The 16,185-nt window shown below is 57.6% G+C and overlaps 12 protein-coding genes and 2 non-coding genes across 14 annotated transcripts; 10 read left to right on the top strand and 4 right to left on the bottom strand.

Annotated features, from left to right (window-relative positions):
* Nucleotides 1-66: 66 nt before the first annotated feature.
* MRET_3108 (molecular chaperone DnaJ) lies at nucleotides 67-1,649 on the top strand (the record flags this gene model as incomplete). Its single annotated transcript, XM_027629735.1, has 3 exons — nucleotides 67-1,346; nucleotides 1,374-1,510; nucleotides 1,585-1,649. 3 exons carry the CDS (start codon nucleotides 67-69, stop codon nucleotides 1,647-1,649), a joined length of 1,482 nt encoding a protein of 493 aa, XP_027485499.1.
* Nucleotides 1,650-1,758: 109 nt separating this feature from the next.
* MRET_t0053 lies at nucleotides 1,759-1,843 on the top strand. Its single transcript has one exon. It is a non-coding gene; the product is annotated as a tRNA-Gly (tRNA).
* A 75-nt stretch (nucleotides 1,844-1,918) lies between these two features.
* MRET_t0052 lies at nucleotides 1,919-2,003 on the top strand. Its single transcript has one exon. It is a non-coding gene; the product is annotated as a tRNA-Gly (tRNA).
* A 94-nt stretch (nucleotides 2,004-2,097) lies between these two features.
* On the bottom strand, nucleotides 2,098-4,485 carry MRET_3107 (multisite-specific tRNA:(cytosine-C5)-methyltransferase; the record flags this gene model as incomplete). Its single annotated transcript, XM_027629734.1, has 1 exon — nucleotides 2,098-4,485. One exon carries the CDS (start codon nucleotides 4,483-4,485, stop codon nucleotides 2,098-2,100), a length of 2,388 nt encoding a protein of 795 aa, XP_027485506.1.
* Nucleotides 4,486-4,936: 451 nt separating this feature from the next.
* On the top strand, nucleotides 4,937-6,466 carry MRET_3106 (mitochondrial fusion and transport protein UGO1; the record flags this gene model as incomplete). Its single annotated transcript, XM_027629733.1, has 1 exon — nucleotides 4,937-6,466. The coding sequence occupies one exon, from the start codon at nucleotides 4,937-4,939 to the stop codon at nucleotides 6,464-6,466; it is 1,530 nt and encodes a 509-aa protein (XP_027485507.1).
* A 7-nt stretch (nucleotides 6,467-6,473) lies between these two features.
* On the bottom strand, nucleotides 6,474-8,048 carry MRET_3105 (alpha-1,3/alpha-1,6-mannosyltransferase; the record flags this gene model as incomplete). Its single annotated transcript, XM_027629732.1, has 1 exon — nucleotides 6,474-8,048. The coding sequence occupies one exon, from the start codon at nucleotides 8,046-8,048 to the stop codon at nucleotides 6,474-6,476; it is 1,575 nt and encodes a 524-aa protein (XP_027485504.1).
* A 116-nt stretch (nucleotides 8,049-8,164) lies between these two features.
* On the top strand, nucleotides 8,165-9,427 carry MRET_3104 (uncharacterized protein; the record flags this gene model as incomplete). The annotated part of the gene is made up of 1 exon (XM_027629731.1): nucleotides 8,165-9,427. One exon carries the CDS (start codon nucleotides 8,165-8,167, stop codon nucleotides 9,425-9,427), a length of 1,263 nt encoding a protein of 420 aa, XP_027485505.1.
* A 29-nt stretch (nucleotides 9,428-9,456) lies between these two features.
* Nucleotides 9,457-9,981, bottom strand: MRET_3103 (uncharacterized protein; the record flags this gene model as incomplete). The annotated part of the gene is made up of 1 exon (XM_027629730.1): nucleotides 9,457-9,981. One exon carries the CDS (start codon nucleotides 9,979-9,981, stop codon nucleotides 9,457-9,459), a length of 525 nt encoding a protein of 174 aa, XP_027485502.1.
* Nucleotides 9,982-10,127: 146 nt separating this feature from the next.
* On the top strand, nucleotides 10,128-10,517 carry MRET_3102 (translation initiation factor 1; the record flags this gene model as incomplete). The annotated part of the gene is made up of 2 exons (XM_027629729.1): nucleotides 10,128-10,305; nucleotides 10,336-10,517. 2 exons carry the CDS (start codon nucleotides 10,128-10,130, stop codon nucleotides 10,515-10,517), a joined length of 360 nt encoding a protein of 119 aa, XP_027485503.1.
* Nucleotides 10,518-10,879: 362 nt separating this feature from the next.
* MRET_3101 (U3 small nucleolar RNA-associated protein 24) lies at nucleotides 10,880-11,489 on the top strand (the record flags this gene model as incomplete). The annotated part of the gene is made up of 2 exons (XM_027629728.1): nucleotides 10,880-10,950; nucleotides 10,976-11,489. The coding sequence occupies 2 exons, from the start codon at nucleotides 10,880-10,882 to the stop codon at nucleotides 11,487-11,489; spliced, it is 585 nt and encodes a 194-aa protein (XP_027485500.1).
* MRET_3100 (urease accessory protein) lies at nucleotides 11,490-12,554 on the bottom strand (the record flags this gene model as incomplete). The annotated part of the gene is made up of 1 exon (XM_027629727.1): nucleotides 11,490-12,554. One exon carries the CDS (start codon nucleotides 12,552-12,554, stop codon nucleotides 11,490-11,492), a length of 1,065 nt encoding a protein of 354 aa, XP_027485501.1.
* Nucleotides 12,555-12,806: 252 nt separating this feature from the next.
* Nucleotides 12,807-14,114, top strand: MRET_3099 (glycogen synthase kinase 3 beta; the record flags this gene model as incomplete). Its single annotated transcript, XM_027629726.1, has 4 exons — nucleotides 12,807-12,828; nucleotides 12,876-13,111; nucleotides 13,141-13,224; nucleotides 13,251-14,114. The coding sequence occupies 4 exons, from the start codon at nucleotides 12,807-12,809 to the stop codon at nucleotides 14,112-14,114; spliced, it is 1,206 nt and encodes a 401-aa protein (XP_027485715.1).
* Nucleotides 14,115-14,283: 169 nt separating this feature from the next.
* Nucleotides 14,284-15,109, top strand: MRET_3098 (GTP-binding protein SAR1; the record flags this gene model as incomplete). The annotated part of the gene is made up of 7 exons (XM_027629725.1): nucleotides 14,284-14,307; nucleotides 14,380-14,398; nucleotides 14,451-14,509; nucleotides 14,544-14,604; nucleotides 14,634-14,699; nucleotides 14,731-15,065; nucleotides 15,104-15,109. 7 exons carry the CDS (start codon nucleotides 14,284-14,286, stop codon nucleotides 15,107-15,109), a joined length of 570 nt encoding a protein of 189 aa, XP_027485260.1.
* Nucleotides 15,110-15,371: 262 nt separating this feature from the next.
* Nucleotides 15,372-16,053, top strand: MRET_3097 (large subunit ribosomal protein L26e; the record flags this gene model as incomplete). The annotated part of the gene is made up of 3 exons (XM_027629724.1): nucleotides 15,372-15,485; nucleotides 15,745-15,956; nucleotides 15,999-16,053. The coding sequence occupies 3 exons, from the start codon at nucleotides 15,372-15,374 to the stop codon at nucleotides 16,051-16,053; spliced, it is 381 nt and encodes a 126-aa protein (XP_027485708.1).
* Nucleotides 16,054-16,185: the final 132 nt, after the last annotated feature.

The raw sequence follows: 16,185 nt of genomic DNA, 5'->3' as shown, positions 1-16,185 counted from the left end.
TTTTACGTACCATTTGTTTCCAACGCCACTTGACGTCGAAGGCAGCGTGTGACTGGCGCGACTCTCATGCCAACGACAGGTCTAGGCCAACTTAGTTCTGGCTTCATGTGTACAGCTCCTGGAAGTCTGCGCTTGCTTCCGCGTGCCTTCCAGGCCAAGTGTTCGACCATGAGACGCTCACTCGTCACGGTGTCGTCTGCCGGTCGTCGCTCGGTCGTGATGCCCCGCCTGGCTCAGACAAACGCGACGTACATGCGTGGATTCCACAGCACTCATACAACAGCGTCCAAAGACCCATATGCCACGCTGGGTGTGAAGCGTGACGCCAGCACCAAGGACATAAAGAGCGCATATTATCAACTGGCAAAAAAATATCATCCCGATACGAGCAAAGAACCTGGTGCCAAGGAGCGCTTCGTCGAGATTCAAGCAGCATATGATATTCTAAGTGACGAACAGAAGCGTGCTTCGTATGACCAGTTTGGCTCGGCGGATGGGCCCAGCATGGGAGGCTTTGATCCGTTCGGCGGCGCAGCCGGTGCCGGCTTCGGTGCCGCTGGCTTTGGTGGATTTCACCCTGGCAGTGCTGAAAGCATCTTTGAGTCACTGTTTGGCAGCGCTTTTGGTGGTGGTCGAGCTACACGCACGGGCTTTGGTGGCGAGACGCGTGGCGAGGATATTGAGGCGTCTATTACACTCTCGTTTGAGGAAGCGTGCAAGGGCACTTCACGCACAGTGACCATTAATCCGATTGATCGTTGTGGTACCTGCACTGGCTCTGGATTGAAGCCGCAAGCCAAGCGCACAACGTGCCAAGTCTGTCATGGCACTGGCACACGTACCTTTGTAATCCAGGGTGGCTTCCAAATGGCCAGTACGTGTCCGGCATGCAGCGGCACCGGCTCGACCATCGCGGCGGGAGATGAATGCTCTACATGCTCAGGTGCTGGCCGCGTCAAGTCGACGCGCTCGGTGACTGTGAATATCCCAGCCGGTGTCGATGATGGTTACCGCATTCGTCAGGATGGAGCAGGAGACGTGCCGCTGATGGGCGCTGGACCACCTGGTAGTCTCTACGTGCGTATACACGTAAAACCCAGCAAGGTTTGGCGTCGCCAGGGCACGAACCTGTTCTATCCTGCTGTCATTCCATTCTACACGGCTGTGCTAGGCGGCCGCGTGCGTGTGCCCACACTGGACGGCACTGTGGATGTGCGCGTTCCATCTGGCACACAACCGGGTGAGGAAATGATTCTGCGTGGTCGTGGCGTGCCTCGTCTCGGAGGTCGGAAGACGTATGAGAACAACGGTGATCTTATGGTGCAGTTTGATGTCTCGATACCAAGGTATGTCATATAAATATTAACGTGCAGATCTCTATCCAAGCGCCAAAAGGAGCTACTGCAACAGTTTGTGGACGAGTATGAGGGACGCGTCTCCAGCAAATCAGAAGAACCATCCAACGATACCAACCAACAGGACGAGCAGGCGTCCTCCCAAAACAAGAATGGTGAGTCCTAATCCGACTAGCCCTGCCAGGCTTGACCATTGCGGTTGGGCAGACCATTGACACTCTTGTCTCAGCTTCGAAATCAACAAGTATATGGCATCGCTGGACGGACTGGTTTACAGGAAAAAGTAGCAAATGATAATAGTAAATACCTTGAAGACAGTGGTAGCGTCCTATTGAGACCGGTATTTCCCGCTAGATCTACGTGGTATATCTAATTGAAATCAACCCACCCTTGGCACACGTTAGCGCCAATGGTTTAGTGGTAAAATACAGCTTTGCCATGTACATGGAAATTAGCTGTGCCGGGGGTTCGATTCCCCCTTGGCGCACGTTTCTTTTGCATCATGTCATGACATGACTAAAGACCATAAAATGAACAAATTCCTCTGTACAGCCGACTCTGACGCGCCAATGGTTTAGTGGTAAAATACAGCTTTGCCATGTACATGGAAGTTAGCTGTGCCGGGGGTTCGATTCCCCCTTGGCGCAACCGTTTTGTCGTCATGAAGTAGGATGCGCTTCGATCATCATATGTCAAAGCCAACGTATACATTGTCGCCCGGCTTGTTTTACTATGCGCAAATTTACTCTATCTGCTGCTTACTTTCTTTCGAAGAATCATCTTCTTGCTCATGCTCCTTTTGCCTCCTCTCTTGGGGATTGGCGGAAAAGTGACGTTGGCCTTCTGGATTCGACACGTCAGTATTGAAGAGGCGAAGGGATAGTGCACTCTTTTCCTGCTTATCGAGCATGAGATTAGCTGATGCCATGGAGCGCCAAATAGGATAAGACAAGGTGACATCCAACTTGTGTCCTTCATGCTCACTGGGTTCGATATCCAAGACATAGCTTCCCATTTCGGCCGTGCGCAAAAATTCTCCCACAGTGCCAGGAATGTTGTCGAGCACGGGATAATACTCGCGAATAAAAAAGGCGAGATCGGACAAAGTGGCCTTTAGAACGACCCTGTCACTCAAGAAGGGGCGCATTGAATGCAGTGAGTCGCTGACCACGCGCCAGCGGCAAGCCAATGTCGACGACATATTCTCACGGCGCTGCGAAGCATCGTCGCTTGAGGCAGCAAGCTGTGCTTGCGTTGCTTTACTGACCGATTCTTGTCGACCGAATACCTTGACACCGCAGTTCAGCAGGCGGATCTTGAGAGGGTTTTGGGCCGGATGTACACCGGCACCTGGACCCCCGCCAGCAACGATCGCACGAACCGTGTTGGACGTTAGGTACACGCTGCGAAGCGGTACACACTCTGAGTTGCGTACAAGGAGATTGGCGACAGGGAAGTCGTGTAGGCCGAACCACTTGACGCACGACTGCACTTCAGCATTTGATGGATGGACGTATACAAAGGGATCCTCGCGATATGGCATACCACCAGCGCCAATGGGGGCATCAGCGAGCTGAGCGCGTCGCTTAGCATCACGGTCCATGCGGTGTTTATCGACAGGCACGATATGCGGCACAGTCTCGTCCTGCTTGACCCGTTTGGCTTCGTGCTCTGGTTCTTCGTCGGCGGCACGCTTGGCGCTGGGAGCCTCGGCGTGTTGAGCGGCCATGCTTTCCATCGCACGGGCCATTCCTGGAGCGAGCGACACAGCGTCTGCGGCGCTCTTTTTCTCGAGCACCGTCACGAAAAAGGCACCGGTGTTTTGCATGTGAGGGTATACACGGATACAGCGGTCCAGGTGCCATGTCTCTTCGTCACCCTGTGGCCATAGACTTTGGGGCGTGCGAGACGCGAGATCAGCGTCAAGGCCAGACAGTGCGTCCCATGACTCGATCCATGGAATGGCGGACTCGTCTGTTTTCTCTGCGCCCTTGAAAAGATGAGCTCCACGGCCTGGCGCGACCTTCCACGATGTCATGCCTGGGCGGCGCTGGAGAGCCGGAAGCATACCTGAGGCATCCACAATGCTCACGTCACCCTTAAAGTGGCGGAGTGCTGCGACGACTACGGCCTCGTTCTCAATGGGGTTCAGGGAGCACGTCGAGTACACGAGTCGGCCGCCTGGGCGCAGCAGCATCAGGCCACGGATCAGGATGCGCAGCTGGAGAGCATGCAGGCCCGTGCCGTTCATGGGCGTCCAGTCCTTCCAGATCGCGAGGTTCTTGCGGAGTGTGCCGTCGCCTGAACATGGCACATCGGCGAGAATGCGGTCGTACTTGAGCTCGCGCTGCTCGATCGGGTCAGACGGCTGCTCGCCTTTCCACGAGACCTGGATGTTTGGCATGTTGCTGGCGTCGACATTGGTCACGCAGAGATTGGGCGACGGCAGGCGCTGGGACTGGTGCACAAGCATGTGAGCTCGTTTCGTGTCCGAGTCGTTCGCGACGACGACACCAAGGGGCATTGGGTCGAAGGCGTCCGGCGACGACGTGAGAGGCGAGTGAATCGCCTCGATCAGCTGTGCCGTCTTAGAGCCCGGCGCCGCACACATATCGAGGACGAGGTGCTCGGGACGCACGTCGAGGAAGAGGGGCGGCAGCATCGACACGGCCTCCTGGCGTGAGATACTGCCTACCTCTGTTTCGTGCACGAGGAACTGCTGAAAACGCTTGAACTCGGGCGACTTGCGCAAGACATTCTTGCGCACGTCAAGATGCCATCCGAGGCCCTCAGGGTACCATTCGAGCTGGTGGGGTGGCGTGACCTTTTCGCCCTCGAAAGTCACGTTGGACAGGTACGGAAGGAAGGTCGTGTGCATCGCATCGAGTAGCTGACGAGACGTTGGCTTGCCGGACGTGATGCGGAAAGTCGTCGGCAGCGGCGCCCGCATCGCTTCCACGAACGCCTCCCACTCATCCAGGGGCACAATGCCCTGGTCGCGGTAGTACGCCTCAAACTTTGGGTTGGTCTGCTCGATCGACGTGTACTCGCCGTGGCGCTCACCGGACCGCTTCGATCCGCCGCGCCCGCCGCGCCCGTGTCCACGCCGGTAAGCTCGTCCGCGTCCCATGGTCGTTGAGGGAGAAAAAAACGAACACGGTGCGCCAATGGGTCGAAGTGGATACCACGTGACAGGCACTGGCTTGCCTCCTACCATCGAGGCCCCTCTTGCCGTTCTGCGCGATCGTCATGTTGCGACGCCCGCCCACGGCGCTGTCGCTCACCAAAGACGATATAGACGAGCTGCGGCGCGCGTCTCCCCAGCCAAGCATGGAGCAGACGCGTTCCGCTGACGAGTCACGATCCCCGCCGCCGCCGCCGCCGCCTTCTACGGCCCCACTCGCTTCGCCGCACCCGGATGCGCCATAGCGCTGCTGCCACGCGGAGTCCATACCCTGTGCCGCCTGCTCAATGCCAGCCGTGCGCCGTGGGCATGCGAAGGTGAATACTATGTAGCCTACTAGGACCCCTCCACAACATGTCACGGTGCGTCATCGCCGCGCTTCGGACTTGCCCTTGTGATGGATTCCGGAGCGAGTCAAGTCCTGCGGCCGTACCAGCGGCCGCGGGAAGACCTGTCGTTCATCGCGACGGCGCCGCATGCGAATGCTACGTCGGCGTCGGGGGGTGGATCCGTGTATGTGCCACGCACGCCGACCAACCGGTACCTCTCGGCAGATGCGGATGCGGCGCTGCTGACCATGCAGTCGAATAAGACCACGGTCGGCGCGATGGTCACGGGCATGCTCGTGAGTGGGGCACTGCAGTACACAAGCACGTGCATGGCCATGCCCTTTGAGGTGGGTAAGCTGCTCCTGCAGGTGCAATGGGTGCCGCGCGAAGATGTGTGGCAACGGATGCGTGTGCCGAGCACGTCGCTTCACAAGCGGCGCAAGCGCAGTCAGAGCGAGGTGGAGCAGGATCCATGGAGTGAGGCGCCCGTGGATGATGAAGACGACGAGCCCAGCAAGTACTTCCGAGACGCCACGGACGACGCGGCCCATGAGCCCCGCCGACGTGTGGATGAGGGCGGCTATGTGGTGCCGGAGCGGCGCGACGACACAAGCACGCGCCCCGAGTTCATGATGCCGGTGGTCGTCAAGGGCGGCGTCATGGAGATGATCCGCGCCGTGGTGCGTGGCAAAGAAGGCTGGATGGGTCTGTGGAAGGGCGCCCTCACAACGTTTCTGCTGGATCTGTCGACGTTGGTGGTACAGCCGATTCTGACAGGCATTCTGTCGATTTTTGCGCCATCAGCGCTCAATCCGATGCCGATTGCGTTCTCGCCGCAGCCCATCAAGACCCTGACGCTGCTCATGACCACGCGTCTGCTCACGGGCTTTCTCGTATCGCCTCTTGACCTTGTGCGGACGCGTCTGATTGCGCAGTCGATGCTGCCACAGCACCGAAAGTACCATGGGCCCATTGACGCGCTGCGCACGATCCTGCGCGAAGAGGGTGGCTGGCGCACGGCGTACCTGCATCCGAACCTGCTGATTCCCACGCTCCTCGACTACTTCTTCCGGCCGCTCTTTTCGCTCGGCGCGCCACTCGTCATTGAGAATGTCCTGCATCTCGATCCGAGCGCCTTTCCTATCTCGTATGCGCTCGCTGAGTTCGTCGTGTCGACGCTCTCGCTTGGCATCACGCTGCCGATCGAGACAGCTCGCCGGCGTCTCCAGCTGCAGTACCACGAGCCGCTACGGACCGACCATGTCGGCGGCCTGTTGTCGGCACCGAATGCGAACACAGCGCGCCGCGGCCTGCGCACCTGTGTCGAGACACGCCCCGTGCCGTACAGCGGCGTCGCTGAGACGATATACCGCATTCTGACCGAGGAGACGACGACGGCGCCGGGCAAGGTCGCCGCGACGGACGACGGCTCCGACGACGAGGCACCGCCCTTGGCAGCCTATACACACTCGCGCCTCAGCGGCGTGCGCGGTCTGTATCGCGGTCTCGGCATGGGCTTCTCGGCGAATCTGCTCGTGTTTGTGCTTACGCTCCTGACAGGCGAGCGCCAGACCCAGTCCGGCTGGACCGAGTTGTAGTTTATAGCTAACCAAGCACTACGTATACTGCCACGGCATGCATCAGCAGCAACGCCAGCACCACGCCGAATATCTGCGCACGCTCGCTCCACGGTACGGCCTGCGCACCGACGGCCCGCACATGCTCATCGAGCGCCGCGCCCATGGTGCGGACGGAAAAGTGCGTCTGCACACGCTGCCTGGCGGCGGACGCGATCCTCGTGCGTGTATCCTCGTCCCAATCCAGCACCCTGTGGCACACGCTCGCCCACTGCTCGGCGTTCGGCGCGCAGAGAAAGCCTGTCGCGTCGCGTGCCTGGGGCTGTCCGTCGGCATCCAGCGCAGCGTCCACGACCGTTTCCAGCGGGCCGCCCGTGTCCGTGGCCAAGACGGGCACGCCGCACACCATAGCCTCGAGTGGCACAATGCCAAAGTGCTCGTCCGTCGGCGTGTACAGCAACGCCCGGAGTGCCGGCGCGTGCAAGAGAGCGTGCAGGAGGGCACCTGGCAGCGAAGGCAATAGCACGACATCAGCACCTAGGACGTGCTCAGGCGTGGTGGGCTCATGGAGCGGCGATGCGCTCGACGGTCGGCGGCCCCACAGCGTGGTGTGCGAGAGACCCAGCCGGGTCGCCTGTGCCTGCAGGGCGGCCAGCGTCGCGATATTGTCTTGCACGCGCGCATCATACCCACCCGCACACACGAGTCGTACGCGGTCGCGGCGCGTGTGCCGCAAGTGCGCCACGGTATGCAGGGCCAGCACGATGTTCTTCTTGGCCTCGAAGCGGTTGATCGAGAGCAGGATCGGCCGGTCACCGACCTGGACGAGCTGCTGCACGAGCGAGCAGCGGCGCAGCGCGTCAGCGTCGTGGCACGACCGCTCATACTCGACGAGCGCCTGCTGGACCTGCTGAGGGGTATACTCGAGCTCGTCGACAGCTGGGTACACGACGCGTGGGCGGCACACAATGTGAGGAAACACGCGCCGGAAGTGGGCGGCTGTGAAGTGCGAATTCACCAGAATCCGATCGGCTGCTTTGGTCGTCGCTTCCTCGAGCACATCGAGCGGCAGACGGTACAGACGCCGCACCATCGCCCGCAGGCCATGATCGCCACGCTGCCGCGCAAGGGCGGCGCTGATCTCCTTATCGGGAAAGTGGCAGTAGTACACGACACGTCGGCCGCATAGCAGCTTTAGGAGCGGAATAGCCACCGGCAGCTGATCCAGCACGAACACGTCCGGGCATGCCTGCGGGTCGATGTGTGTGAGCGCGCGGTACAGCGCGGGGTATGTGCGCGCCAGGCCCGCACCGTGCGTCGCCACCACGACCTGCATGACGAGCGAGAGCTGCTGCAAGATCGCCATCGGCAGATGAAACTTGTGCAGGATGGAGCGCGGCATCCGCGTCTGCGCATGCACGACACGCAGCGCGCCGTTGCGCGTCGGCTCGAACGCATGCGACGGGTCATAGTGCGACGTGATCACACACACGTCATGTCCTCGCTCCTGCAGGCTCAGAGCCGCATCAACAACCAGCCGCTCGGCGCCACCGATGCCGAGATCAGGATGCACAAACGCCACACGCAGCGCCCCGGCCGTCATGGTCCACGGGGCCCGCGAGCACCACGAGCGCCGCGGTGCCTTGTTATCACGTGATCGTCGCGCTCGGCGGCGGCGACGCTCCACGCGCGCGCGTCGTGGAGGGGTTGTTTTCCTTGATGCGTGCCTCGTCGCTGGAGGAGCAGGTCCGCCGCACGATCGAGAACGAGCTGGACATGCCGATGCGCCCGCCGACACATGTGGCGAGCTCGTCGTTCCTGTCCTCACCGCACCGCCGGCACCGCCATCGCAGGGACGCATGGGCCCTCGACTCGGGGGAGAGCGACTCGGACGACGACGTGCAGCCCCTGTACTCGCCCGGCCATCACCGCGTGTTTCTAGCGACGCCGAATCGGCGATCCCATACACAAAGGCCGTTCGCACGCCCCCCACTGAGTGAGCGCGCGCATGCGCACCTCAATATTTCGCGCCTCGCCGGTGATGCCACGGACGCATGGGACGAAAAGGCCGGCACCCCGTCGTACCTGTACGCACGCCGCCCCAGCCCTGTGCCCAGGCCGCCTGTGCCGGGCAGTCGACACTCGAGCTCGGAAACCGTCGTGAATCACGACGACGACAAAGCCCCGGGACTCGAGGCACAGTGGGCCGATCGACAGCTCGAGGCGCTGACGCAGTGCATCCACCACATGGACAAGGAACTGCAAAAGATCCAAAAGCAGGGCCTGTCCGATGACCTGTCGCGTGTGTATGCACGCCTCGATGCTCTCGAAGCGAGTGTCGCGCAGCACAGCGTGCTGCTCAGCGACTTGACGGCCAAGCCGCCTCCTGCGTCGCCACCCAAGCACGCCTCGTCCGTCGACGCCGCCATGCAGAAAATGTACGCCGAGCTCCGCCGCCTCTCGCGCGCCATCAAAGACATGCATGCACGCCCCGCGCCCGAGCCGCCGCTGACGCCGCCGCACATGTCGCCTCCTGCCTCGGCACCCATCTCCGAGCCGCCCACCTCGGTAGACACGCGCTACGAGAAAATCTGCCAGTCCGTCGCTGATGCCCTGGGCGTATCGACCCGCAAGGAAAAGATTCATGCGAATCTTCGGCAACGCGAGGCAGACGATGCTGCGACCGAGTCGCTCCTACGTCGTCTGCAACATACCAAGTCCCCCCTGCTGTCCATGACAGAAGTGCGGATGCTGGAGCACTTGTTCGACCAACACACACGCGAGTTCGAACACCAAAAGCAGCTGTACTGTGAGCTGGCCGACGAGCTCAAGTGCATGGAGCCCATGATGGACTCCACCAAGCGCCGCATCCTCGCCGAGCATGTGCATGCCTCCATCGATTCTCTCGAGGCCGAGGCGACGCGGATCAACGGACTCCACGCACATCTCGTGCGCCACGGACGCACGGTGCCGTTGCCATAGTTGGAATCACTACTGTACATATAGGTATCTTAGTCGCGCTGGATCTTGTCCAGCATGACCTGCATGCGGGCGCCGAGGTCAGGCTGGCCACGCTCGCGGCCCAGGCGGCTCGGGCTCTTGCGGTTCCACAGCTTTCGGCGCGCCTCACGCTCATCTAGCGCCTGCTCGCGTGTGCGCTCCGGCTGTGCCTTCTCGCGAGGCTGCTTAGGGGGCGTGTAAAAGTAGGGCAGCTTTTTCTTGCGCTGGCTAGGCGCCCTGTCCGCGGCCACGCGGGTTGCGCTGCTCTCCTCCTGCTCGCTCTCCGACGCAAAGCGCCCCACATCTTGGATGGGCGAAGCCTCGACAGGCGCCGCCCCCTTTTCCCTGTCGAGCATCTTGTAATAGGCCTTTTTCACCTTGGCTTTGTGGATCAGCGCCTCCTTGTGTTTTTTGGCCCGTCCTATATACGCACCATTAGGCACGTTCGTCGCGCCTACATGGAAGCCGCCCTTTTTATGCGGCTCGGAGCCACGCGTTCTGTGCTTGACGACACTACGCTTATCGTGCCGCACCATACGCAAACGTAGTGGCAACCCAGACCAGGGGGGCCTGTTTGGGTTGCGTCACGTGAACCCCGCTCGCCTCCGTAGCCAGCGCTCCCTACCCACTTTTTCTCTCACACTTTTCGACGTACAAGGCGAAGTACATTGACAAAGAGCGTATGAGTATTCAGAACCTGGCCAGTTACGACCCATTCGCGGACGTTGGTGACGACCCTGCTCCTGAAGACATTGTCGAAGAGAAGAAGAAGACGTCACAGGCCAACAGCTACGTTCACATTCGTATTCAGCAGCGAAACGGACGCAAGACGCTCACGACGCTGCAAGGTCTGCCCAAAGGTATGTGCACCGTCGACTAACGCCTCGCAGAATACGACCAGAAAAAGCTTCTCAAGGCGTTCAAGAAGGAGTTTGCTTGCAACGGCACCATCGTCGATGACGAGGAACTTGGCCAGGTGATCCAGCTTCAGGGCGATCAGCGTCAAAAGATCTCCATGTTCCTGATCGAAGAAGGCATCCCGAAGCAGGACGTCAAGGTGCATGGTTTCTAGCCTGCACCTTGTACCACGTACTACACATGTTTCTTGGTTTTTCGATGGACGCACGTCCGTGGTGCATTGCCAGTGCATTCCATCCTCTGTATAGCTGTGCTGCACAGCCGACGTCATCTGTAAGCCTTGTGATGAGTGCATAATACTAGCATGTCTGTAGTTGTAATGTACGTGTGCAAGAAGCGACGTGCCACGGCATGGCAGTGTGGGATCTCGCATACGTGCTTACTACGGTGCCCCCTCATGCCCACGTTCGGTCCTTGCCACCATGCGCAGCTGGGCCCAAGGGCGGCGTAGTATCACGTGGCACGTCCCATTTTTTTTCTCCGCCACACGCTTCCCCCCGACCTCCTGCATACACCATGGGGAAAAAAAAGCAGGTCCGCAAGTTTGGCGAAGTAAAACGCTTGCTCAACCCCAAAGATACCAGACTGTACGTCTCATGCACTCACACATAGAAAACACAATCAGAAAGAGCAGGCTGTGGCTCAAGCAAGCAAGGAAGAGAGCAAAAAGCGACACAAGGAACTCGCTCCGTCATCCATGTTCTTTCAGCACAATGCCGCCTTGGGACCGCCCTACCGCGTTCTGGTGGATACCAACTTTATTAACTTCAGCCTCCAGAATAAAATCGAGCTCGTTCAGGGGATGATGGACTGCCTCTACGCCAAAACCATCCCCTGCATCACGACATGTGTTCTTTCCGAACTCGAAAAGCTCGGTCCAAAATACCGCATCGCGCTGCGTGTCGCTCGCGATCCACGCTTTGAGCGCCTCGAGTGCACACATAAGGGCACGTACGCCGATGATTGCATTATTGAGCGCATCAAGAGCCACAAGTGCTATATTGTAGCCACATGCGATCGCGAACTACGTCGTCGTGTGCGACAGGTACCAGGTATCCCTCTTATGTACATTGCCCGACATCGCTACCGCATTGAGCGCCTTCCCGATCAGGGCGCTCCAACGTGATCAACCCAATGCCACTCGATACATATCCGCCCCAATCATGTGCCGCACCAGTTGCAAATGCTCGTACAACCAGACACGCACTATGTCTGTCTTGGTGCCCGCGATCCGCACTACCAGGCCCTTGTCAGAAAACGTGTCTGCCCTGTAGTCACATCCAGGGACAGGCGCTCCGGAGCAGAGCGGACTCAGACTCCATACCACATCGGGCGGCGTTACTTGGCCACGAGATCCGCTCGATCGCAAAAATGGCTGTGGCTGTTGTATTTGACTGTACTCTTTAGTGAGGGCCGCACACAGTGCGGTACACTCTGGCCCGTAGAGAAGGACGTTGGCAAAACACGTATAGGGCTCACACCGCCGGGCCAAGTCTGTCGTTTCACTCAACGTCTCCGGCAGCTCCTGTGCTAGGTGCTGTCGGTCGCGCGCAATGACATGTCCATCGATGCTCACTTCATTACGGCTGTGGTATAAGTAAAAGTGCCAGAACTCTGGGACGCGTTCATGGTCAACAGCCAGACGCCCTGACGTAAACCAATCCAGCAGGACAAGGGAAGAGGTCGCACTGCTCATCAAGTCAAATCGCTGGACCTGAGCATATCGTGACCGTGCAAAACACGTAACAGGCGCCGGAAGAAGTACCAGTGTGGCATTTTCGCGCACGGTATAATGTATGCACTGCCGCGACACTTCCTTGGGGCCGCTAACATGCAGCACTTGTTGCGGCAAATCTCCTCCGCGCCGCTCTTTATACACTTTCGTGCTGCCCTGAGTCAACATGAGCAGTCGTGTATATTCTCCCACATCTACATTCAGACGAACAAAGTCACCACTTACGAGCCCACCGCCAAAGCTGACCATGAACAAAATACCAACACACTTTTTCACGGGAGATGTGGTATCGTGCTTAGCAGCATTCACGGTAGCATCTTCAGAGGCGCCTCTCGGTGCTAAAAGCCTGAGCGGGAAGGTAAATTCTAGATGCGAAAATTGCGGAGCTCCTAGCTCTTCTAACGGCACATCTCGCCGCAAAACAGCCCTGCCCTCGGCGTAATGGGCTTGCGACATGACAAGGATTATCCCTCCACTTGAGCTTTATATCATTCCACGTGGTTTCACGTGTTTGTCGCATGAGCACCTGCATGACGACATGACTCGGCCGATTGCCCCACTCGACCCCACGCACGGGAGACCCTCCTCTAGGGCCGTCTTGCCGCGTTACCAACAGGACCCTTTTGTGTGTGTCGAGCGCTGCCACCATTCACAAGGGAATACTGGGCTTGAAGCTACTCCATCCCAATTGGATAGCGTATTTCTGCCATGAATGGAATCAAAATCCAAGGTTTGTAGATGACCCACCTGGGTGCGAAAACATGACTAACAGAGCAGGAATGGACGACCCTACTAAAGTCGTCAGGGTGCTCGCCTCACACGGGAAGACGGGGGAGCAGCAGGAAATCGCATACACAAGCTGCCGCATGATCGGAAACGGCAGTTTTGGCGTCGTGTTCCAGGCGCGCCTCGTGCACTACCGCCCAGACGGTACTGAGGTGCCTTCCTCTGACATCCCAGAAGGCCAGGACAATGTAGCCATCAAGAAGGTGCTTCAAGACAAGCGATTCAAGGTGCGTATTCACTGTGCTGATGCATTCAGAACCGCGAGCTTCAAATTATGCGTGTGCTGTCTCATCCGAATGTCGTGGATCTGCGTGCCTTCTTTTACACCAGCGGCGAAAAGGTATGTGACAACTTGCTCACCATCAGAAAGATGAAGTGTATCTTAACTTGGTGCTGGAATACGTACCAGAGACTGTATATCGTGCTACGCGTCATTATACCAAGGTGAAGCAGACCATGCCAATGCTTCTTGTGAAACTCTACATGTATCAAATCATGCGGAGTTTGGCATACATTCACTCTTTGGGTATTTGCCATCGGGATATCAAGCCACAAAATCTCCTGCTCGATCCGCGCACCGGTGTCCTCAAACTTTGCGACTTTGGGTCTGCCAAAGTGCTTGTACCTGGTGAGCCTAATGTCAGCTACATTTGCTCGCGGTACTATCGTGCGCCTGAACTTATTTTTGGTGCGACGAACTACACGACTAATATCGACATTTGGTCGACGGGTTGTGTAATGGCTGAGCTTATGCAAGGCCTACCGCTCTTTCCTGGCGAGAGCGGTATCGATCAGCTGGTGGAAATCATCAAAGTGCTCGGCACACCATCACGCGAGCAAATCCGGACCATGAATCCCAACTATATGGAGCACAAGTTCCCTCAGATCCGGCCACATCCGTTCCCGAAGATCTTCCGGCCGCACACACCAGCGGACGCCATTGACCTCATCACACAACTCTTGCAATACACACCTCAAGCTCGGTTGACAGCCGTAGAGGCACTCTGCCATCCTTTCTTTGATGAACTACGGGAAGAAGACGTCATCTTGTCTAATGGCCGTCCCATGCCCGACCTATTCAACTTTACACGCGAAGAGCTATCTGTGCGTCCTGATCTGATCAAGCGACTCGTTCCTTCGCGTGTCGAAGAATCTCTGCGCCAGCAGGGCATTGATGTGAACCATTTCGACCCGATACCTCTGGAGTCGCTCCGTGTCAAACTAGATTAATTCAATGTCATGTAGCCGTTAAAATCAGCCGACGTGGACCATAATGGACGGAGCTGAGAAGCCGTCGAAGATTCGGCCGAGCCGTACCAGCCACCTCGTCGTATGGAATGCGCTCCGTCGTACCGATACTCGCCCGTGCAGCCAACTTCTTTGCTTTGTACGGAACAATATGTTTATCATTAACTGGTTCTGGGTACGTATGATAAGTTCCTATCGCGCTTGTTCAATCCGTACGGGTTAGAGCATTTATGCTAACATTCGGCAGGACATTCTGGCTCAGCTTGGTATGTGCGCACGCTCCCATGCGCGGCATTGATACTAACATGCATCGCACAGGTCTGACGCACAAGAACGCCAAGATTCTTTTCCTGGGTCTTGACAATGCAGGCAAGACTGTAGGTACCTCCGCCACTTGGTTTCTAACGACAGACGCTGCTGCATATGCTCAAAAATGATCGCCTTGCCACGCTTCAGCCCACGCTACACCCAAGTACGTCGCTGGATTATGCTCACGTGTAGCTTCGGAAGAATTGGCTATCGGTCTTGTCAAATTTACGACGTACGATCTGGGTGGTCACCAGCAGGGTACGTGCGCGTACTTACGCTAATATATCAGCGCGTCGTCTTTGGAAAGATTACTTCCCAGAGGTAGACGGTATCGTTTTCCTCGTCGACTCGCAAGACGTGGAACGCTTCCCCGAAGCCCGTGCTGAGCTTGACTCGCTTCTCTCGATCGAGGAGTTGAGCAAGGTGCCTTTCTTGGTGCTGGGCAACAAGATTGACGCCCCAGGTGCTGTTTCAGAGGAGGAGCTCCGTCAGGTTCTTGGTCTGTTCCAGACCACAGGCAAGGGCTCTGTCCCTCTCAAGGATGTCCGCCCTATTGAACTGTTTATGTGCTCGGTCGTTATGCGCCAAGGCTATGGTGATGGCTTCCGGTGGCTCTCGAACTACGTACGTACATTTCGGATTCAGACCATCTTACGTATCAGATCTAAAGATGAGAGGCTGTTCTCCATCGCCAGCATGCCCCTTGGATCCCCTCAGAGACCAACACGTGGATGGCACACAAGCCGCATGGCGTCTGGACAAGCTTAGGTCATCAAGATGGGGTTTCAGGATCTCCACGTGGCATAAGAGGCGTCGTATAGTTGCTGAGAATTAATCACGTGAAATGATACATGCGAAGTAGCGGGCGTCCGACCAAAGCGCTTGTGTCCGTCTTCGAGCTGTGGTTAACGACCTACGTCTCAAGGTATCATGGTCAGCTCTCTGCGTCGCGTCAACCGTAAGGCCCACTTTGATGCCCCGGGTCACATCAGGAGAAAGATCATGTCGGCTCCTTTGAGCAAGGAGCTTCGCTCCCAGCACGGCGTACGTATGAATGACAGAAAGGCAGGCACCCACTGTATGGGGACGGGATGATGTGCACGGCGCGTGGATGAATACGCATGCGGCCGGCAAAGAGGCCATATTCAGAACGGTATTTCATATCAAGGCAGTGTCAGCTTCAGTGATACGAAGTTCTCGACTGACTCTGACCGCGCGCATAATTTCATCTGTGTGCCGCACACCAATCCTTTCTTTCCTTGGGCCTGTCTTATACCTTCAGGACAGAATACTAACATTACAGATCCGCTCAATTCCTATTCGTAAGGACGACGAGGTGACTGTCGTGCGTGGTGCATCGCGTGGCTCGGAGGGCCGCATTGTGCAGGTGTACCGTGCCAAGTGGGTTGTGCACATTGAGCGCCTCCAGAAGGAAAAGGCCAATGGCGCCACCGTCGCTGTTCCCGTTCATCCCTCGAACGTGGTGATTACGAAGATCAGGATGGACAAGGACCGGTATGTATCGCTTATTTCAATATTTTGTCTAACACGATTCAGTAAGAACATGCTTGCGCGCAAGTCGGGCAAGAGCGCTGAGGAGATCCAGGCTTAAGTACTCGACTTTCTTTTGTCGTTTATTCCCTACACTGTAGTATTTTTGCCTGTCTGCGTATGGCGGCCTGGCACCACACTTTGGCTGTGTGACTAGCCATAGCTGTGAAAAAGCATACTGAATGCTCATGAC

Source organism: Malassezia restricta, chromosome V, assembly GCF_003290485.1.
Source record: "Malassezia restricta chromosome V, complete sequence".
NCBI classification, from domain to species: Eukaryota; Fungi; Basidiomycota; class Malasseziomycetes; order Malasseziales; family Malasseziaceae; genus Malassezia; species Malassezia restricta.
Note: the sequence above shows the minus strand (reverse complement) of the source record. Positions and strands in the feature narration are given on the sequence as shown.